At 40.5% G+C, this 17,716-nt stretch overlaps 1 protein-coding gene across 5 annotated transcripts in view; it reads right to left on the bottom strand.

The window, feature by feature from the left end:
- The window catches only part of ccdc93 (CCC complex scaffolding subunit CCDC93), an 83,390-nt gene that overhangs the window by 50,844 nt on the left and 14,830 nt on the right, over window positions 1-17,716 (bottom strand). For 2 of the 5 annotated variants that reach the window (XR_015078204.1, XM_085986559.1), the window contains exons 6-12: window positions 16,814-16,870; window positions 15,133-15,201; window positions 13,610-13,710; window positions 7,704-7,721; window positions 5,293-5,329; window positions 3,959-4,045; window positions 1,883-1,933 (exon numbers count right to left, since the gene is read on the bottom strand). Coding sequence is in view for 4 of the 5 variants with exons in the window: in XM_085986559.1 (XP_085842685.1) it covers window positions 1,883-1,933; window positions 3,959-4,045; window positions 5,293-5,329; window positions 7,704-7,721; window positions 13,610-13,710; window positions 15,133-15,201; window positions 16,814-16,870 (420 nt within the window). In the remaining variant the exon portion in view is untranslated. The remainder of the gene's footprint in view (window positions 1-1,882; window positions 1,934-3,958; window positions 4,046-5,292; window positions 5,330-7,703; window positions 7,722-13,609; window positions 13,711-15,132; window positions 15,202-16,813; window positions 16,871-17,716) is intronic. The other 3 variants (XM_085986560.1, XM_085986561.1, XM_085986562.1) reach the window with 3 other exon arrangements.

Here is a 17,716-nt window from a genome sequence, read left to right as displayed (position 1 = left end):
GAAGGATTAAACAACTTGCATTTATAAAGCACCTTTAATATAGAGAAGTGTCCCAAGGAATTTCAGGGGTGCGAGGACACTGGATGACAAAACCGAAAACTAAGATTAGGAGGGGTGGAATGGGGGTGGCTGTAGTCGGTTAGAGAGATTGGTGTGGCAGCATGGTGGTTATGGTACTAGACTAGCAATCCAGACAACAGTGCAGTCTGAGAACTTGAATTTGAATATAGTTTTAAAAAAAATCTGGAAATAAAATGCTGGTACCACTAGAAGTAACCACAAAGTTGTTACAATTGTTGTAAATATCCAACTGCTTCACTATTGTGCTTTACGGAAGGAAACCTGCCATCCTTTCCTGGTCTGGCCTATTTGTGACCACACTCATACCAACATGGTTGACTCTTAATTGCCCTCTGAAGTGGCCTAGTAAGCCACTGTATTTCAAGTCAGCCATACACCACCTTCTCAAGGGCAACTAGGGATGGGTAGTAATAAACACCAGATTTGCCTGCAACGCCCACATCCCAAGAGTGTATTTTTAAAAAAGGGAGAACGAAGCCATGGAAGATTAATAGAAGGATAAGATTCTAAATTTGGAGCACTTGGGATTGGGAGGCAAAGTAGGTCAGTGAGGATGGGGTGACAAACATTCAGGATAGATTTGGACTGCAGTTTAAGAAGAGTGGAAGAGGAGAAGACAGCAAGCAGAGCTTTTGAAGTAAAAACAGAAAATGCTGGTGAGCATTTGAAATACAAGTCTGGAAACAGGCACATATGAATGGCTTTAGCAGCAGATGGGCTGAGGTGAGCAGTGTTGGAGGTAGAAGCAGGCAGTTTATGTGATGGCAAGGATATGGGGCTGGAAGCTCAACTTGGGGTCAAACAGGGTGCCAAGGGCGTAAACAGTTTGGTTCAGCCAAAGACGACACAGTTTGCTATTAATTTGATATCTTCAATCATTTCAGTAGGATTAAATGTACCTCAATCGCCAAAAGTAAAATTGTACAGACCAGAGTTAGTGTTGATTGGATTCCAAATCAGCAACTTCCCACACAACGCAATGGTTTCATGATCGCAGGAAGCAAGATGCTAGATACAAGATATGAAATGTAGGGAGAGAATTCTGGAAAAAGGAATGCACGGTATACTACTGGGAATGTGCACAACATAAGAGCCAAGAACATATTTTGTGGAGTAAGTATTTTTTAATCGGCTATCACGAGTTATCACAGCAAACAGACCTGAATTGAATTAACGGTGCACCTGCTATTCACCACCACTTTTTGGGTGGTTACCAAGACAATAGATAATTGGTCATTTGTTTTGTTAAATTTGTCTTACATTGCTGTCACTTTGATGGGAGTGGGAATGTGAACCGTCTCAAAAAACCTGTCAGACTGAAGTGTAATGCAAAAACCTGCCTGTCTTTGTGAATGAGTCCCTGCATAAATAGCTACACTGCATTTTAAATTTGTATATACACAAAAATCCAATACATCACACCTCATTGCTGGCAGTGTTTTATATAAAATTCAGAATTGTTCCGCTTCAAGATTAATAAAAAAGTTTCCACACTCATTTGATCGGAATCAGATTCTGCAAGAACAACTAAGCTATTTGCAAGAAAATACACAATTCTAAATCTTGTAATTCTGGCTATGGTATAGAAATGCTATTTAGTCCTCAAACCTCTCAGCTTGTATAACACACACATACACCTAAAACTGTTTCCTTCTTGCAGCTTATTAGTAAAATTCAGATGAAACAGTTATGCACAAGAAAGTCTTAAAACCTAGAATCATCAATTCTTTAAAAAAAAACTCACATCCTGAATTATACATATGCATTTGTATATGGTCTTTCAGCATTTAAAATTAATTACCTCTTCAGTTGCCATTGCAGCCATTCCAGTCATTAGCGTTTTAATGCGAAGCTGCAATCAAAAAAGTGGAAATGATAATAGATGGTTAAAGCTTAAAAATTCAGAACCCGAGCACAAACTATTCTGTTCTATAATTTAAGTCATGAAGCCACAAAAAAAGTTTTTAAAAAGTGAATAATTCAAGTGAAGTTAATCTGATGCTTGATACATATTCCAAACATAAGATCATTTGTTCCATTGGAATATAATTCAATTTGTTGACTATTCCCAAGTCCACAATTCTTAAATAGTTAATCAAAATGTATCCCTGCACAGCAAATACTCTTCCCTGCTAAGATGGAGTTTAATTATATATAACTACTTTGACTTGCCATGAAATAATCTTAAAACACTGTACATCTTGTATAGTTAGAACACCGATCAGTGTTGCAGTATCAATACATGCCTGTTAACATGTTAGTATCACCCAGGGGATTAGCATTGTTTCACTCTGCAAAAGTTTTAACTAAACTTCAATTGAAACTAAAATCATAATTGCACTATACAAGTCCTTCAATTTAAAAAAAAGTGTAGCAATTTAGTTACTGTAAAGTCATTGCACAAAGAGTGTATATGGAACTAAATGACCAATTTGACAGGAGGCACTAATTTAGGAAAGGAAGAAGCAAATATCATACAGATGCATTGAAGCGGAGGTGCCCAGACTGGGCGCACACCGTTATACAGGGGTGCGAGGAGGATGGTCTGGATTATTGTACGCTAAGTGTGATTTTAGTTTCAAATTAGTTTTGTTCCTTTCAAAGCTTGTTCTGTATGTTTTTTGTCCACTTCACTGCAAGCAAGAGGAACACTGGGGTGACTGATGATGCTATGGCAACACTCCTGCCCCTTTCCAATTACTGACAGTAGCCAGTGAGGGCATGGGCAGCCTATAGTGAGCGAGTGCAAGCAGGAGATACAGATGAGGCAGGCTCTGTGACTCTGTTCAGTGGCGTATTGCTGATTGAATTCAAATTTTCTGGTTTCTTTGATTTAATTGATGTAACTACAAACTTGGACAAGCAAACGGCTAGCCAAATGAATTTTGGAAAAAAAGAAACCACTCCTAGCAGGACAAGCAGCACACTGCCCAGGTTGCAATTGTGAAAAATGGTCACTTGAGCAAGGTACAGGAGGACAGGTGGTGCCTGGGGAGTTGTTCCCCAGTGAGAGTTGCTACCTTCAGGACGTAAGGGGAGAAAATGATAAGGGGAAGAGGGACTAAGAGGAATAAAACTGCTAAGTTTCGTATAGCTGTAGTTTTATGTGGATAAAGTTTACACAATAGTCAATCTACAAATACTGTTATAATAATAATGTAAATAGCAGAACTTGATGGCATTTAAAAAGAGAGAATGCATCCATTTGCGACCATGATGTTGCACATTAGTTTTTGTGTCATCTTTACATGGTGCAGAAATGACTTAATTTGCTTTCTGGCCTGTGAAAAGAAATGTTTCTATTGAATTATGAAGCAAATCTCCTTTCCAGAATGCAATTGATATTTTGGCACAGGAAATGAACTAAAAGTAAAATCAGCAGGATGACCCTGTGATTACTATGGAGGCTTAAAACATTTTTGTGCTAGAACACCTAGTGGAGTACAGTGCCACGAGAAGAGCTTTTGCAGTATTGAGAAAACTATTTTTTACAAAGCGTTGTGGGCAGATGAGAGGTTTACCATGTGACTCAAGAAAATAAAATCCTCGTTAATTAGCTAAAGGATGTTTATAATGGGCTAATGCAATTCTAATTTTCTAAGTCGAGAGCCTAAGCAATCTAGCCCTCAAAGCCCACACAACTCAGTGCAATTTGTGCTTTGAATTGCAGTTTCAGATGTTTGAAAAGGACCATTTTTAGCAAAACTGTCAAATCCATATATTTCAAGTTGTGGATACTAAGTTTTATTTGTGGCCCCCCGCTTTTAACATGTCGTCTGTAAGCTGTAGAATTATACAAGGCCCGAGGGAAAGAAGGAAAGGCAAATGCTTAAAGACATTATTTCTCATTACAAAGATTGTATGCCTAATAATGTACCTCTTCAACAGCCTGCAGATCATCTTCCTCAGACACTTCAGTCATCCCAGCTGCCAGCCCTGTTGTCAGGGCCCCTTTTTTCTCAGTCTGTAAAGCCATATTAAAACATACAATAGAAAATAATTATGCAGATGAGTAATGTATCTCCCAAAAGTAACTGTAGCATTAGCAAATCTGGCCATATCAGTAAAACATTGTGACAACATTTGTCTCTGGCAAGTTTGATTAAAATCAGAATAAGACAGTAAAGCATTTAAGGATGCAAATTGTTGGCAGCTTATAGAAGTGACTACACTTCAAAAGCTACCTCCACAAGGAGTTATCACAAACTAACACCATTCTTCGTTCTCAATTTCTACTGTTCTCCTGATCCCCTCCCCCAAACTTCTGTGGCAGTGGGGAGAAACTATCCTTTAAATACCACTTACCCGATATGAGACTCCCAAAACAAGCGCTCTATTCGGAGCTCTGACATGGCAAGAGCGCTCCAGGTGGGCAGAGGAAATGCTTCAAGGACACCCTCAAAGCCTCCTCGAAAAAGCGCAACACCCCCACCGACACCTGGGAATCCCTAGCCCAAGACCGCACAAAGTGGAGGAGAAGCATCCGGGAAGGCGCTGAACACAGAGTCTGTTCGCTGGAGCAAGTGGAAGCCAAGCGCAAGCAGCACACATCAACCCAAGCGCCCCACCCACCCGCTCCTTCAACCACCGTCTGCCCCACCTGTGACAGAGACTGTAGGTCCCGCATTGGACTCATCAGTCACCTGAGAACTCATTTTTAATGTGGAAGCAAGTCATCCTCGGTTCCGAGGGACTGCCTAAGAAGACAACTGTGAGAATGATTTATTGCACTAAATTCAACATTTTAACCAATATACAGGAAACTTCGCGATATCCGGCACCGACGGGACCGAGCTGCTGCCGTTCTAGCAAAACTTCTGGATAGACCAGCGCTAATGTTGTCAGATACGGAGGTTTTTATCTCCGTATCTGACAACAAACACTGTTGCTTAGCAACAGCTTGTAAACACTCGGCCCGTACCTTGGAAGCGTCTCTGAAGCTGTTGCTAAGCTACAGAGATGCTTTCCAGAGCCTGGCTGTAAAAAAAAAAAAATGCTAGAAGAAAAAAAACCTAACCAAAAACGGCTGCTGATTTCTGCCGTTAGATCGAAGTTTCCGGACATACAACCTCCGGATAAACCAAAGTTTCCTGTATACACTATAATTAACAGTTTTTACAGAGCAAAGCAAATGAAAAAGAAAAGTCTTGAACTACTGAAGATAAAATTAAACCTTTTGAATAAATGAGATTATTCAAGTTAAATTCTTACCTTTTCAGTTTTAGACTGTTTGCTGAAACCATACTTACTGCAGAAAGAGGGGAAAAAATCAATACTTGAGTAAGGACATTCTTCAAATGATCAGAAGCATCTCCATTAAGATGACTGCATCATACTAAGAATATACTAGCTTTGGAATCAATATGGATCATATTCAAGTGGCAACATTCAAGCTGCCATCACAGGCAGTGCCCAGCTATTCCCACATCATTTGAAAACAACTTCTAAGTATGATTAATTTCAAGTAGTAATAAGCAGGGTAGACTTCTAAAGTTTGCAGCTAATTAATCACTTACCATACCATTATGTTACTGATTTTGCAAAGCAATCTTGGATACACATTCATAGAACGAGTGTGTAACTAGAGAGTCAGGACAACGATCCGACTCAAGTGAAGAGCTTCAAACCATAACTTGCCTAATACAGTCAAGTTTAAAAAGTTCTCCAGTGGCCCACTGGAAACCTGGGTACTTTAAATACATTAAAAGTTTGAATTTTAAATGCATTTCAAGCACTAAAATGTAACTAGCCAGCAAGCAGAGTACTGTGCATGTATGGAAGCATGCACCAAAACACATCTGCAGAGTTCACTGGCAGGCACAGTGCAACATACAACTGTCAATGTAACTCAGGTCTGCTGTTATGCATCACACTTGCGTACTAGTCCAAGACTAGTACCTGCTGTATAAAAACACAAATTATTTCAATTAGAAACTTATAACTGGTGCTTGAATTGGAAAAAATTGAATTTAACTATAATATGGTATGTTTTATCATTGCTTAATACATTCCGTACAGCCCAGAAGACATCTCAAAATACAATGAAGTACTGCAATACTGTTGTAAAACGTAATAGATTTTTTGCTAATCATTTTTGAATTTACATTTTTTGTATAAGATCTGGATGCAGTTTTATTATTCTAATTTTAAACTGTACAAATTGCAGTAATATTTCCAATGAAATAAAAACAGTTTCCACCCCCGCCACAGCCCTGATCAAAAGTCCCAAATGACACCCTCTGACTGGTGCACTATCCCATCTCAACCTCTCTGCAGCCTTTGGCATAATAGGCCATGCCATCTTCCTTCTCTCATCTGCTGTATAGCTAAGCAGGACTGTCCTACCTGGTTCCACTCACTTATCTAGTCGCAGCCAGAGAATCTCATGCAATGGATTCTCTTCCCGCCCTGCTACCTTGAGTCCTCCAAGGATCGATCCTTGGCCCCCTCCTATTTGTCATCTACATGCTGCCCCTCAGACATCATCTGAAGACAGGTTCCACATGTATATGGATGGCACCCTGCTCGACCTCACCATCATCTCTCTCAACCCCTCCATTGCCTATATGCGGTCAGTTTGCTTGTTCAACATCCAGTCTTGGATGAGCTACAATTTCCTCCAATTAAACATTGGGGAAAAACAAGGCCAATGCCTTCAGCCTCCACTACAAATTGTGTTTCCTCAACACCGATTCCATCCTACTCCCTGGCCACCGTCTCGAGCCAAACCAGGCTGTTCACAACATTGGCGTCTTAGTTGACCGAGCTGAGCTTCCGACCCCATATCCTCCATCACGAAGATAGCCTACTTCCATCTCTAACATTGCCCGTCTCAGCACATCTGCTGCCGACACCCTCATCCAGGTTTGTTACCTCCACACTCGATTATTCAAATGCTCTTTTGGCCAGCCTCCCATCTTCCACCCTGTAAGATAGAGCTCATCCGAAACTCTGCTGCTAGTATCATATCCGACCAAGTTCTGATCACCCATCAACCCTGTGCTCGCTGACCTACATTGGCTCAGAGTCCATTAACGCCTCGAGTGGGTCTAGCCAAGGTGCTCTTGGAGCCGGCACAGGCTCGACGGGCCGAATGGCCTTCTTCCGTGCTGTAACCATTCTACGATTTTAACATTGTGTTCAAATCTCTCCATGGCCCCGTCCTTCCCTACCCCTTTAACTTCTTCCATCCCTACAACCCTCCAAAAATGCAGTGTTCCTCCAACTCTGACCTCTTGTGCATTCGCCACTCCCTTACCCCACCATTGGCAGCCACACCTTTAGCCATCTAGACACCAAGCTATGAAATTCTCTCTGTAAACCTCTCTACCTTCAAGGCCCTCCTTAAAATCTACCTCTTTGGCCAAGCTTTTAGTCACTCTTCCCAATATCTCCTTCAGTGTCAATATTTGTCCGATTACACTCCTGTGAAGCACCTCGGGACATTTTCCAAGTTCAAGGTGCTATATAAATGCAAGTTGTAGATTTACCAATAACTAAGAAATCAACAATACTAAATTCGGGTATCAATAGTGATGATGCAAAGTTTTAAAAATGTGTACTAGCTTTTTAAACTTGTGCTATAGATAGCTTTGAAATTAAAATCAAGACTAAATACTCACATGAGGGAATCGGGAAAGCTAATGAAAATGAAGAATGTAAGAAAACAAAAAAGGAGTGAGAAAAGAATAAGAGTTTTAACATAAAACAGGAAGAATAAATTGTAAGTAATTGAGAGATTTGATAGCCATTAAAATCAGTAGTATTGAAATACAAAGAAGAAAAAAAGCAGTGGCAAGAAAAGAAAATACCTAAATGTGTGCAGAAAACAACTTGCAGTACAGTATAAAATAAACAATACAATCATTCAAATTACCTGGTGGAAAAAACACTTACGCTTTGACAATTGATATACACTAGTCATTTTCAAACTACATAACATTACAATTTAGTCACAAGATTAGGTGCAGTTAAAGGATCACATTTCGTTCAGTTAACCAGAGTCATTTTGACACAGGTTGGATTTCAGTCACATACATTGCACTATTAAATCAGACTCTGCAGTGAGAAACAAATCACTTTCATAAAGCAGGAAATTCTGTCAATTCACTCGGCTTCCTCCAATTCCTCTAATCAAGGGGGAGGCAAGAGTACAGTACTGAACATGTCAAGTCTAGAAATAATCACAAGAAATAAATTCAATCAATTTGAATCTCAAATTTTTCAACTGATGGATAGCACCATCAATTCCACTCAGGCCCTATATTTATGGCAACCTTTGGCTTGTTCAGATTCCATGAACAGAGTTGTACTTCCCCAGTTCAGATCAATTTTCAAATTCCCTTATAAAAGTTTAAAAAAAAAACCCATCAGTTCACACACAACTCAATTTAAAAATGGGTTCAATATTTAAACTGCTAAAATTCAAAGACACCTGCAATTTTAAAACTCAGATTTGTCCAACAGTTTTAAATTAAAAACAAATACGGGAAAGAGTGTTTTATGATGGGCAAGTTTTCTTTAAAAAAAGGCAGAATTCATGAATATACAGACTGAAAGTATATTGTATTGCTCATTGTATAATGCTCCCTAGTGGTCAAAGAAGAAAACAATTCGGATAGTCTACACCTGAAACGTTAACTTGTCTGTTCTCTCCACAGATGCTGTCTGACCAGAGTATTTCCAGCATTTTCGGTTTTTAAATAACAGATTTTTGTTTGCAGCAAATTTGTGATTACAACACAAAATCAAAATGAATAGTGCAACTAGGAATAAACAATCCAATCCCAGTTGATGGTGTAAGACAGTTAGACAAAAACGTAGTCATCAGATGGATAGTAAACTGCGTCAAAAAAGCTTGTGTTTCTGGGATACGTGTATACACCCAATACAGGAAACTCTATTATCCGGCACCGACGGGACCAGCATGGTGCCGGTTTATCAAAAAGTCCAGATTACAGAGAGGTATAGTTAAAAGGTACGTGAGCTCCGTACACAGCAACAAATCCAGGCTTCCCTGTTGCTTAGCAACATGTGCAGGAACTCCGGCCACAGACCAAGCATCCCTGTTGCTTAGCAACAAGTGTAGGAGCCCCAGTTACACAACCACAGATCCAGGAACTGCCACTAATATGAAGTAAAACTTACCTGAACCTACTCCTGCATTTTGCTGGTTAACAGAGATTTCCGGTTATTCAGTGCCGGTAAATTGAGAGTTTCCTGTACATAACAATGGGATAAAAGTCTTCTCCCTCTATTAAAAGTTCTGGAATAAAAGGAATTTGCAGCCTCAACCTAATTTGTAATGGGTATGGACTCGCAAAAACAAACTTGCTCAAAAAGGATAGCAGAGGTTGAAAATTGAAACAGTCACATTAATATAGTAGAGGGTGCTTATATACCCTTCCTATATCTTCAGAGAAAACATCTTCCTTCTTATGCTGCCCAAGTGCATTAGTAAAATCTAACCAGAGTATCTTTCCACCTCAGGATCAACTTAGCTTCATCTTCCAGGTGTCCCTGACACTCTGACTATACCCTTTAAATGATTCAATAGCTGCATCATTGCTTCTTGCAAGTCGCATTGTTGGTTTTGTGCAGCCCATTTCTCTTGTGCTGGTCCTTTTTGTTCTGATGAAAGTGCCATTTTATTCCCATACAAGGTTGCTAGACTCATTTATATCCTCAGTTTTATTAAGTTCCATTCCTCTCCTCAACACCAGAGAACATTTTCTGCCTCTCACCCTACTGCCACAAAACAGATTACCTACCTGGCAGGAGCTCGATCAAGTGACAGGCACCTGTCACACACTGTAGCAGTGTAATGTAGCTCGAAGTTCTTGAGAAACCAACTGCTGAGAATGCACATGAAAATATCATGATGTTGCAGAACTTGTGGCCTTCTATTCCTGCATTGCATAAAGCCCTGGGATGTGTACCATTATACTAGTTCCTTTTGAACTGAAGCTATCTAACCAAGCTCAAAAAAGCTATGCCTCTGAATGGCCACATAGATGAAAGGGATTGTGGATGCATATTTAAAAAATAGCACTATGTATCTATCTTTCTGCATCATAGATAGAAGATAGGAGCAGAAGTAGGCCATTCGGCCCCTCAAGCCTATTCCACCATTTAATGAGATCATGGCTGATCATCCAAATTCAGTACCCTGTCCCTGCTTTCTCCCCATATCCCTTTAGCCTTAAGAAATATATCTAACTCCTTCTTGAATATATTTAATGAATTGGCCTCAACTGCATTGTGTAGTAGAGAATTCCACAGGTTCACTACTCTGTGAAGAAATTCCTCCTCATCTCTGTCCTAAATGGCTTACCCCTTATCCTTAGACTGTGACCCCTGGTTCTGGACTCCCCCGCCATCGGGGACATCCTTCCTGCATCTAGTCTGTCTAGTCCGGTTAGAATTTTATAAGTTTCAATGAGATCCCCTCATTCTTCTAAACTCTAGCAAATATAAGCCTAATCGACCCAATCTCTCCTCATACGTCATTCCTGCCATCCCAGGTATCAGTCTGGTGAATCTTCGCTGCACTCTCTCCATGGCAAGAACATCCTTCCTCAGATAAGGCGACCAAAACTGCACACAATACTCAAGGTGTGGTCTCACCAAGGCCCTGTACAACTGCAGCAAGACATTCTTACTCCTGTACTTGAATCCTCTCGCTATGAAGGCCAACATACCATTTGCCTTCTTAACTGCCTGCTGCCCCTGCATGCTTACATTCAGCGACTGGTGCACAAGGACACCCAGGTCTCGTTGCACTTCCCCTTTCCCCAATCTATTGCCGTTCAGATAATAATCTGTCTTCCTGTTTTTGCCACGGAAGTGGATAACTTTGCATTTATCCACATTATACTGCATTTGCCATGCATCTGCCCAATCACCCAACCTGTCCAAATCATACTGGAGTTTCTCTGCAACCTCCTCATAGCACACATGCCCACCCCGCTTTGTGTCATCTGCAAACTTGGAGATATTACATCTAGTTCCCTCGTCTAGATCATCATTTATATATAATGTGAATAGCTGGGGTCCTAGCACCGATACCTGCGGTACCCCACTAGTCACTGCCTGCCACTCGGAAAAAGACCCGTTTATTCCAACTCTTTGCTTCCCGTCTGCCAACCAGTTCTCTATCCAAGACAGTACCTTACCCCCAATCCCATGTGCTTTAACTTTGCACGCTAATCTCTTATGCGGGACCTTATCGAATGCCTTCTGAAAGTCTAAATACAGCACATCCACTGGTTCTCCCGTATCTGTTCTACCAGTTACATCCTCAAAAAATTCCAGATTAGTCAAGCATGATTTCATAGGCGTGTACCAAAGTAGCATAAAATTAGGAGGTCAGCGGAGGCCCCTTTGCAGCATCTATAAACACCAGATTTCAGAACAGAATTGCCAAAGGCACCATTATGTACTGCAGTTAAATCTTGGAAGCAATGATTAGTAAATGTGTGATCGGTCGGGAAAGTGGAGTTGCGGTCAAAGATCAGCCATGATCTTACTGAATAGCAGAGCAGACTCGAGGGGCCGTATGGCCTGCTCCTAATTCTTATTTTCTTATGACTAGCTATGTCAAATATAACACAGCTGATCCATAACAAGTGCCTAGAGTTCACCAATGTTGCAAGCAGTTTTCCACATTAAAAAAAAAGTTTTGAAACAGCGCGTAAAATAAACTGAAGAACTAAAGTTCCCAAGTGGAAACCAATGAGAGCCGAAGTAAGTACAACTTTCAAATAGCTTGTACACAATGGAACAACTAGTGGTGATCTAATAATCTAACTTCAAATGGGCTATGAAAGACTGAAATATTAACCCTACTAGAACTAGGTTTTAAACCAAAGTTGAACAGATATTGGAGATACTCCAGAATATACTGAAAATAGGACCAACAGATGTAGTCCCATTTTGTATAATAAACTCTTGGTTAGTTCCTGCAAGGAATCCACTGAGGTATCTGCTAATCATGCTTTCAGTGACAAGTTCAACAACCAGATGGTTTCCAGTTTTGGATACAGTATTTGGCACTCCAATTGAGAAAGCACATTTCTCCTGCAAGGCAATGGGATTCTCTAGTCATGACTGAAAAATAAGGTCTGCAAGGCCAAGCATAACTTTTGCTTTGTTTGCATCCCATGTAATTGAGTGACCGTTAGCTCCTTGAAAAAAATAGGGCATAATCGGTCGTTAATTTATATAGAATTTGGGGTCAGTAAACACCTGGCACCAACAAATGCAGAAGGGTCCTCAGCATAATCTGAAAGTCTTCTGCACCAACCAGTGGCAATATGCATACCTAACTGGCTATGGCTTGATTTCTTACTTACTGATGTGCTCTGAATAATGTAGCTTTTCCTTATGGGAATCAGAAGCAAATTTGTTGTATGTGGAACTGCGCTCTGCAAATTGGCTGGAGTGTAAAATTAAGTAATAAAAGTGACAATTAATAAAAAGTAGCCATCGTCTGCCAAGATCGTTAGAGCGCCGAGGGCATGACACTATATAAATAATTTGTTCTTTCTTTCGAACCATTTTCTAGCTCAGGCAACACTGATTGATCGTACTGCTTTTCCTCATTGCTGAAGCAACAGATGCCCATTTCTTCTCTGCTCCTCCTGTAAACATATATAGATTCTAATAATCACACTAAACACGGGGCTTTGGCAACATGTGTCTCCATCATCAAGGAGTGAGACAGTGATTTGAATTTGCATGGCAGTGCTTTTACCTAACTTTATCTACCAATATAGGGTTCTATCAAAAAAATTAAAATAGCACTGCGCTGCCCCCACAAGGCCTCCTTTTACCCTTCATTCTGCCAGTGCCAATTACACTTCATCTAGAGCCATCCTTTGTTTCTTAACCTGTCCCATTACCAACTCCTTTTGCCTTGAATCTCTCAACCTCTCCTGCCTTCTATCCTATCAGACCTTCCCTTTTGTTCTTGCATCCCCTCCCCATGCTTAAAAATCTGTTCCATTTTCTGCTTTTTCCAGTTCTGACAAAAGGTCATTGACCTGAAACGTTAACTCTGCTTCTCTCTTCACAGATGCTGCCTGACCTGCTGAGTGTCACCAGCATTTTCTGTTTTTACTCCCTTTACCCTTCTTGGGTACATCTCCCATCTCATTGTTCAACTCTTATCAATGAAATACATTGGACCTACAAGATGGGAAAAAGCCATGATAGATATAACAACCAGTTCATAAAACAGATGGCCAATGAAGCTTACTTAAAAAAGGTACAACACATATGCATTAGGCTTGACATCACCCTTCAATTTTTTTTTTAATTTAAAAAAAGCTTAAACAAATCGTCATAGGCATGGGCAAGAGATAATCACCAATTTAATTTGGATAGTCTGCAGCTGCAACTGCTGTATACATAGAACCCAAATTAACTGCCTATACACCGAACTGCTTAAAAACAGACACGAAAAAAATGTTTATCTACTATTAGACATAAAAAAAGTCAATAAGTTATCATTCTCTTCAAACCTTACCGGCCAAACTCCAGAAGGGTAGAATGGACTCTGGATTCTTCATCCACCAACTCTCCTGCTGCAACCAACCGTTTGTACTTACGTTGTGGTTTATAAACATCCTTTGAAAGCAAAAGAATTCAACATGCTTAGGAAAATGCAATCAACTCTTAAACAACTTACATTTATATAGCACCTTTAACATAGTAAAACACAAGGTACTTCACAGGAACTTTATCAAACATGATTTGACACTGAGCTACATGACGAGATTAGGGCAGATGATCAAGAGCTTGGTCAAAGAGGTAGGTTGAGGTACGCCTTAAAAGAGGAAAGGGGGTAGAGAGATGAAGAGGTTTAGGGCAGCACTTCCAGAGCTTAGGGCCTCGGCAGCTGAAGGCATAGCTGCCAATGGTGGAGCGATTAAAATCAGGGATGCGCAAGAGGCCAGAATTGGAGGAGTGCAGATATCTGAAGGTTGTAGGGCTAGAGGAGGTTACAGAAATAGGGAGGAGTGAGGCCTTAGAAGGATTTGAAAACAAGGATGAGAATTTAAAAAAATGAGGCACTGTTCAGCCAGGAGTCAATGTAGGTCAGTGAGTACAGATTGGTGAACAGGACTTGGTGCGAGTTAGGACGTGCAAGAGTTTTGGATGAGCTTAACTTTATGAGGGGTGGAAGATGGAAAGTCAGCCAGGAGTGCATTGGAATAGTCAAGTCTAGAACAAACAAAGGAATGGATGAGCGGAGTCAGGAGATACTAATGAGGTGGAAGTAGGCGGTCTTAGTGATGGCACGGATATGTAGTTGTAAGCTCATCTCGGGGTCAAATACGACAACTAAGGTTATGAATAGTCTGGTTCAGCCTCAGACGGTTACCAGAGAGGGGGATTGAGTCGGTGGCTAGGGAATGGAGTTTGTGGCAGGGACTGAAGACAATGGCTTTGGTCTTCCCCCAATATTTAGTTGGAAGAAAATTCTGCTCATCCAGCACTGGACTGTGGTGGGGTAGAGAGAGAGATGGTGGTAAAAGGAGAACAGAGTGTGCAAAGGGCAAGTAGATGGAATTTTAAGCACTTAACCCTACCTTAAATACTCACTATTTCAAGTGGTTGACCTTGTCTTAATGGTTTAGAGTCATAGAGTTTTACAGCACAGAAAGAGGCCCTTCGGCCCATCGTGTCCGCGCCGCCGCGCAGTTACTTTTAACTGCAAACCCTCAGGTCCAAGGAAAATATTGTAATTGACTAGCTATTAATGATTAGGTGTGTATTTGAAATTGCAGTATATGGTGAATTTCACTAGCCCATTCCCAAAATTTCAAATTAACCACACTCCCAACTTTTCCATTTCAAACTAATTTTCTTAGATAATTCAGTGCCAAAGCAATGCTCAGATGTAGATGTACAAGGTAGTATCCTGCACTGAAACTGCAGCAAGAGCAGTCAATGCTGTGTTGGCTAACTTAAAAAGAGCTGGATTAAATTCTAGTTAGAAATAGAATTGAAAGTATAAAAAGAAATTGTCAAGTATTCTATGTCTACCTTCTGTAGCGTGCCGTTTTCAATCAAGGCAGAGAAAAAGTTCACATCATTGTTCTTTAGGAGATTAAACTGGGTAAAGTCAACGATCATTAGTCAGGAGGAAAATGTTCTTTCAATGCAACCATACACTAGGCTGGGCTGGGACACAATTTAACAGTAAATCAAACTTTGTATTAATATTTTGCCTTTAGAGTAGGAAGTTACTGCTGATTCAGCATTAAAATACATTAGTCTAACTGCATTATACTACTTAAAAGTCTCTAAATATATGTGATTACTTCTCCAGACAATTGGGAGATTTTAGAAACAGAACTTCATGGGGAAGACAATCTCGATTCTCCTTTTCCCCATCCTCAGCAGCCCTCTCTTGCACTCCCCTTCTGCTGCCTTTTCCTCCCCTTCCTCTATCTTCCCATCTGCCTATCCCCCTGCCTCTTTGTCCAATTCAATTATCCCTACTCCCTAACTGCTGCACTTGAATACCTGCAGTTTTTTTTGTTATCTGAGAATGAAGTGTATGACACGTATTGGCCATTAGGTGACTCTACACCAACAGTTTCAAATGCTGGCAATATTTTTTTTTTTATTTTTTTTTTTTTTTTAGTTAAGGTACATTAACAAATCACTCAATGCTCATCTTCTTCAGCTCTCCAGCAACCTGTTGTCCTAGTCTCCCCCAACTGTGAACTTAAACATAAATGACAATGTTCCAGCCCTTGTGATGGTAATGGGCTTTCCTTCTCCTTCACCCTGCCCCCAACCCCACTGAAGACTTGAAAGGAGCCAAGCAGAAACAACCCCAAAAAGGTCAAAAAAAAATCAGTACAGGACAAAAAGAGAGCGAGCATAAAAGTGAGATCACGCAACACCTCCAAGTGAGAAAAAAAATTGAGCCCACCCCTTCAGTGTGGAGAAAAGGCAATCAGATAAACCTAAGTAACTTCACCAGAGAGGGAGATCTAGACTTGATAAAGGCAAGAACACCTCCCCATAACAGAAATAAAAGAACAGTCCCGTTAGTCAAGATCAAGGGATCCAACTAAATCCCCACCGCCACACACCTCGCTCTCCTTTCATAGAAAAATCAAGCTTGATAAAATCTAATTCGTTGACTGGAACACTACCCCCACTGAGAATAATTAATGAAGTCACCCCACCCATCTCCATCACAAAGAGGCTAAATTTGGGGCACTTCAGAGATCGAATTCCAGGCCTGAACTGAAGTTGTGCCATCCCCTGCTGTGATGAAAATCCAGGGATTATTTTCTTTGTCTTCCCCCCCCCCCCCAACCTTGGTACAAATATCCTCCCACCCCCTAACCTCGCGTTCGGCCCCACAAGCGATTGACTAGTCCCTAAAAAAAAATGCAAGACGCACGCGCACGCGCACACACAGCAAGCGACTGCAAAACATACAGAAATGTACACTGTTCTTTTGTGCAATTTATACTAGCACGGTTTGGTGATATTCTGTGCACATTTCAATCAAAAAATGCTTTGGGTGAAGATAGTCAAACAGTAATTTAAAACATGAAGGAATGAATGCTGACATTTTAAATATATAGAAACAGTTAAAGTAGGTGATATGTTGATTGCATAATTCTCAATTCCAGCACTCTGGAAAAATGTAAGATGAAAAATGATGCGAGTAAACTATGTTCTCTTAGCAATCTCTACTTACAGAAACTTCTACAACGGTTTTCATAGCTTTGTCTTTCCGTTGTTCAAAATCATCATCCTATTAGATGAAAATTGAACGTACACTTTTAGTTTATTGAAAAATATTGCATCACTTTTACTCTTAAGATATACAAAAGTTCACTGGCTACTTCGAATGATAGAAGCAAATCAAAACTCAGTATTTTGATGGTGAAATAAAATGTTTCTCTGCCTCTGCTTATTTGATGGGGTAGAAGAAATCTCTACAGGCACTACTAATGCTGTTCACTGATCAACCCACTGGGAGTGTACTTAATCCATACAGCATCAGTAGCTCTACTCCTTCGAGGTTTAAGATTTTTGCTTACGCCCATGAAACTGAAAAATATAGTAGTGATAGTACTTGAACACATAATCTAGGCAGACACGCCAGTGCAGCACTGAGGGAGTGCTGCACGGTCAGAGGTGCCATCTATTGGATGAGATGTTAAACCGAGGTCCCATCTGCTCTCAGGTAAACGCAAGAGATCCCATGACACTATTTCAAAGAGCAGGGGAGTTAACCCTGGTGTCCTGGCCAGTATTTACCCCTCATACAACAACACTAAAAACAGATTATCACATTGTTGTTTGTAGAAGCTTGCTGTGCGCAATTGGCAGGAAATGTCAGGAGCATTATTAGTGTACAGTCATTGCAATATTAAATAGGCTTTAAAAGATTCCAAAATATTGCTTCTATTCTGCCCGTTATCTCTTTCCTTCCCCGCCCCCCCCACACCCATTCTCTCCTTTAGATCTGCCTGAGGTGAGCAATATTAAGAATTGGTTCCAAACTCTGATTTACTAGCAAAAATACTGGGAGATACACATAACTTAGCTGTATCTTTTAAATAAATTTTGTATTTTGGATGGCAACCCTTCATCA

The sequence above is a fragment of the Somniosus microcephalus genome, chromosome 4, assembly GCF_052327205.1.
Source record: "Somniosus microcephalus isolate GS21.2 chromosome 4, FLI_Smic_1.0, whole genome shotgun sequence".
Lineage (NCBI taxonomy): Eukaryota > Metazoa > Chordata > Chondrichthyes > Squaliformes > Somniosidae > Somniosus > Somniosus microcephalus.
The sequence above is the reverse complement of the archived record's forward strand: the minus strand, read 5'-3'. Positions and strand labels throughout refer to the sequence as shown.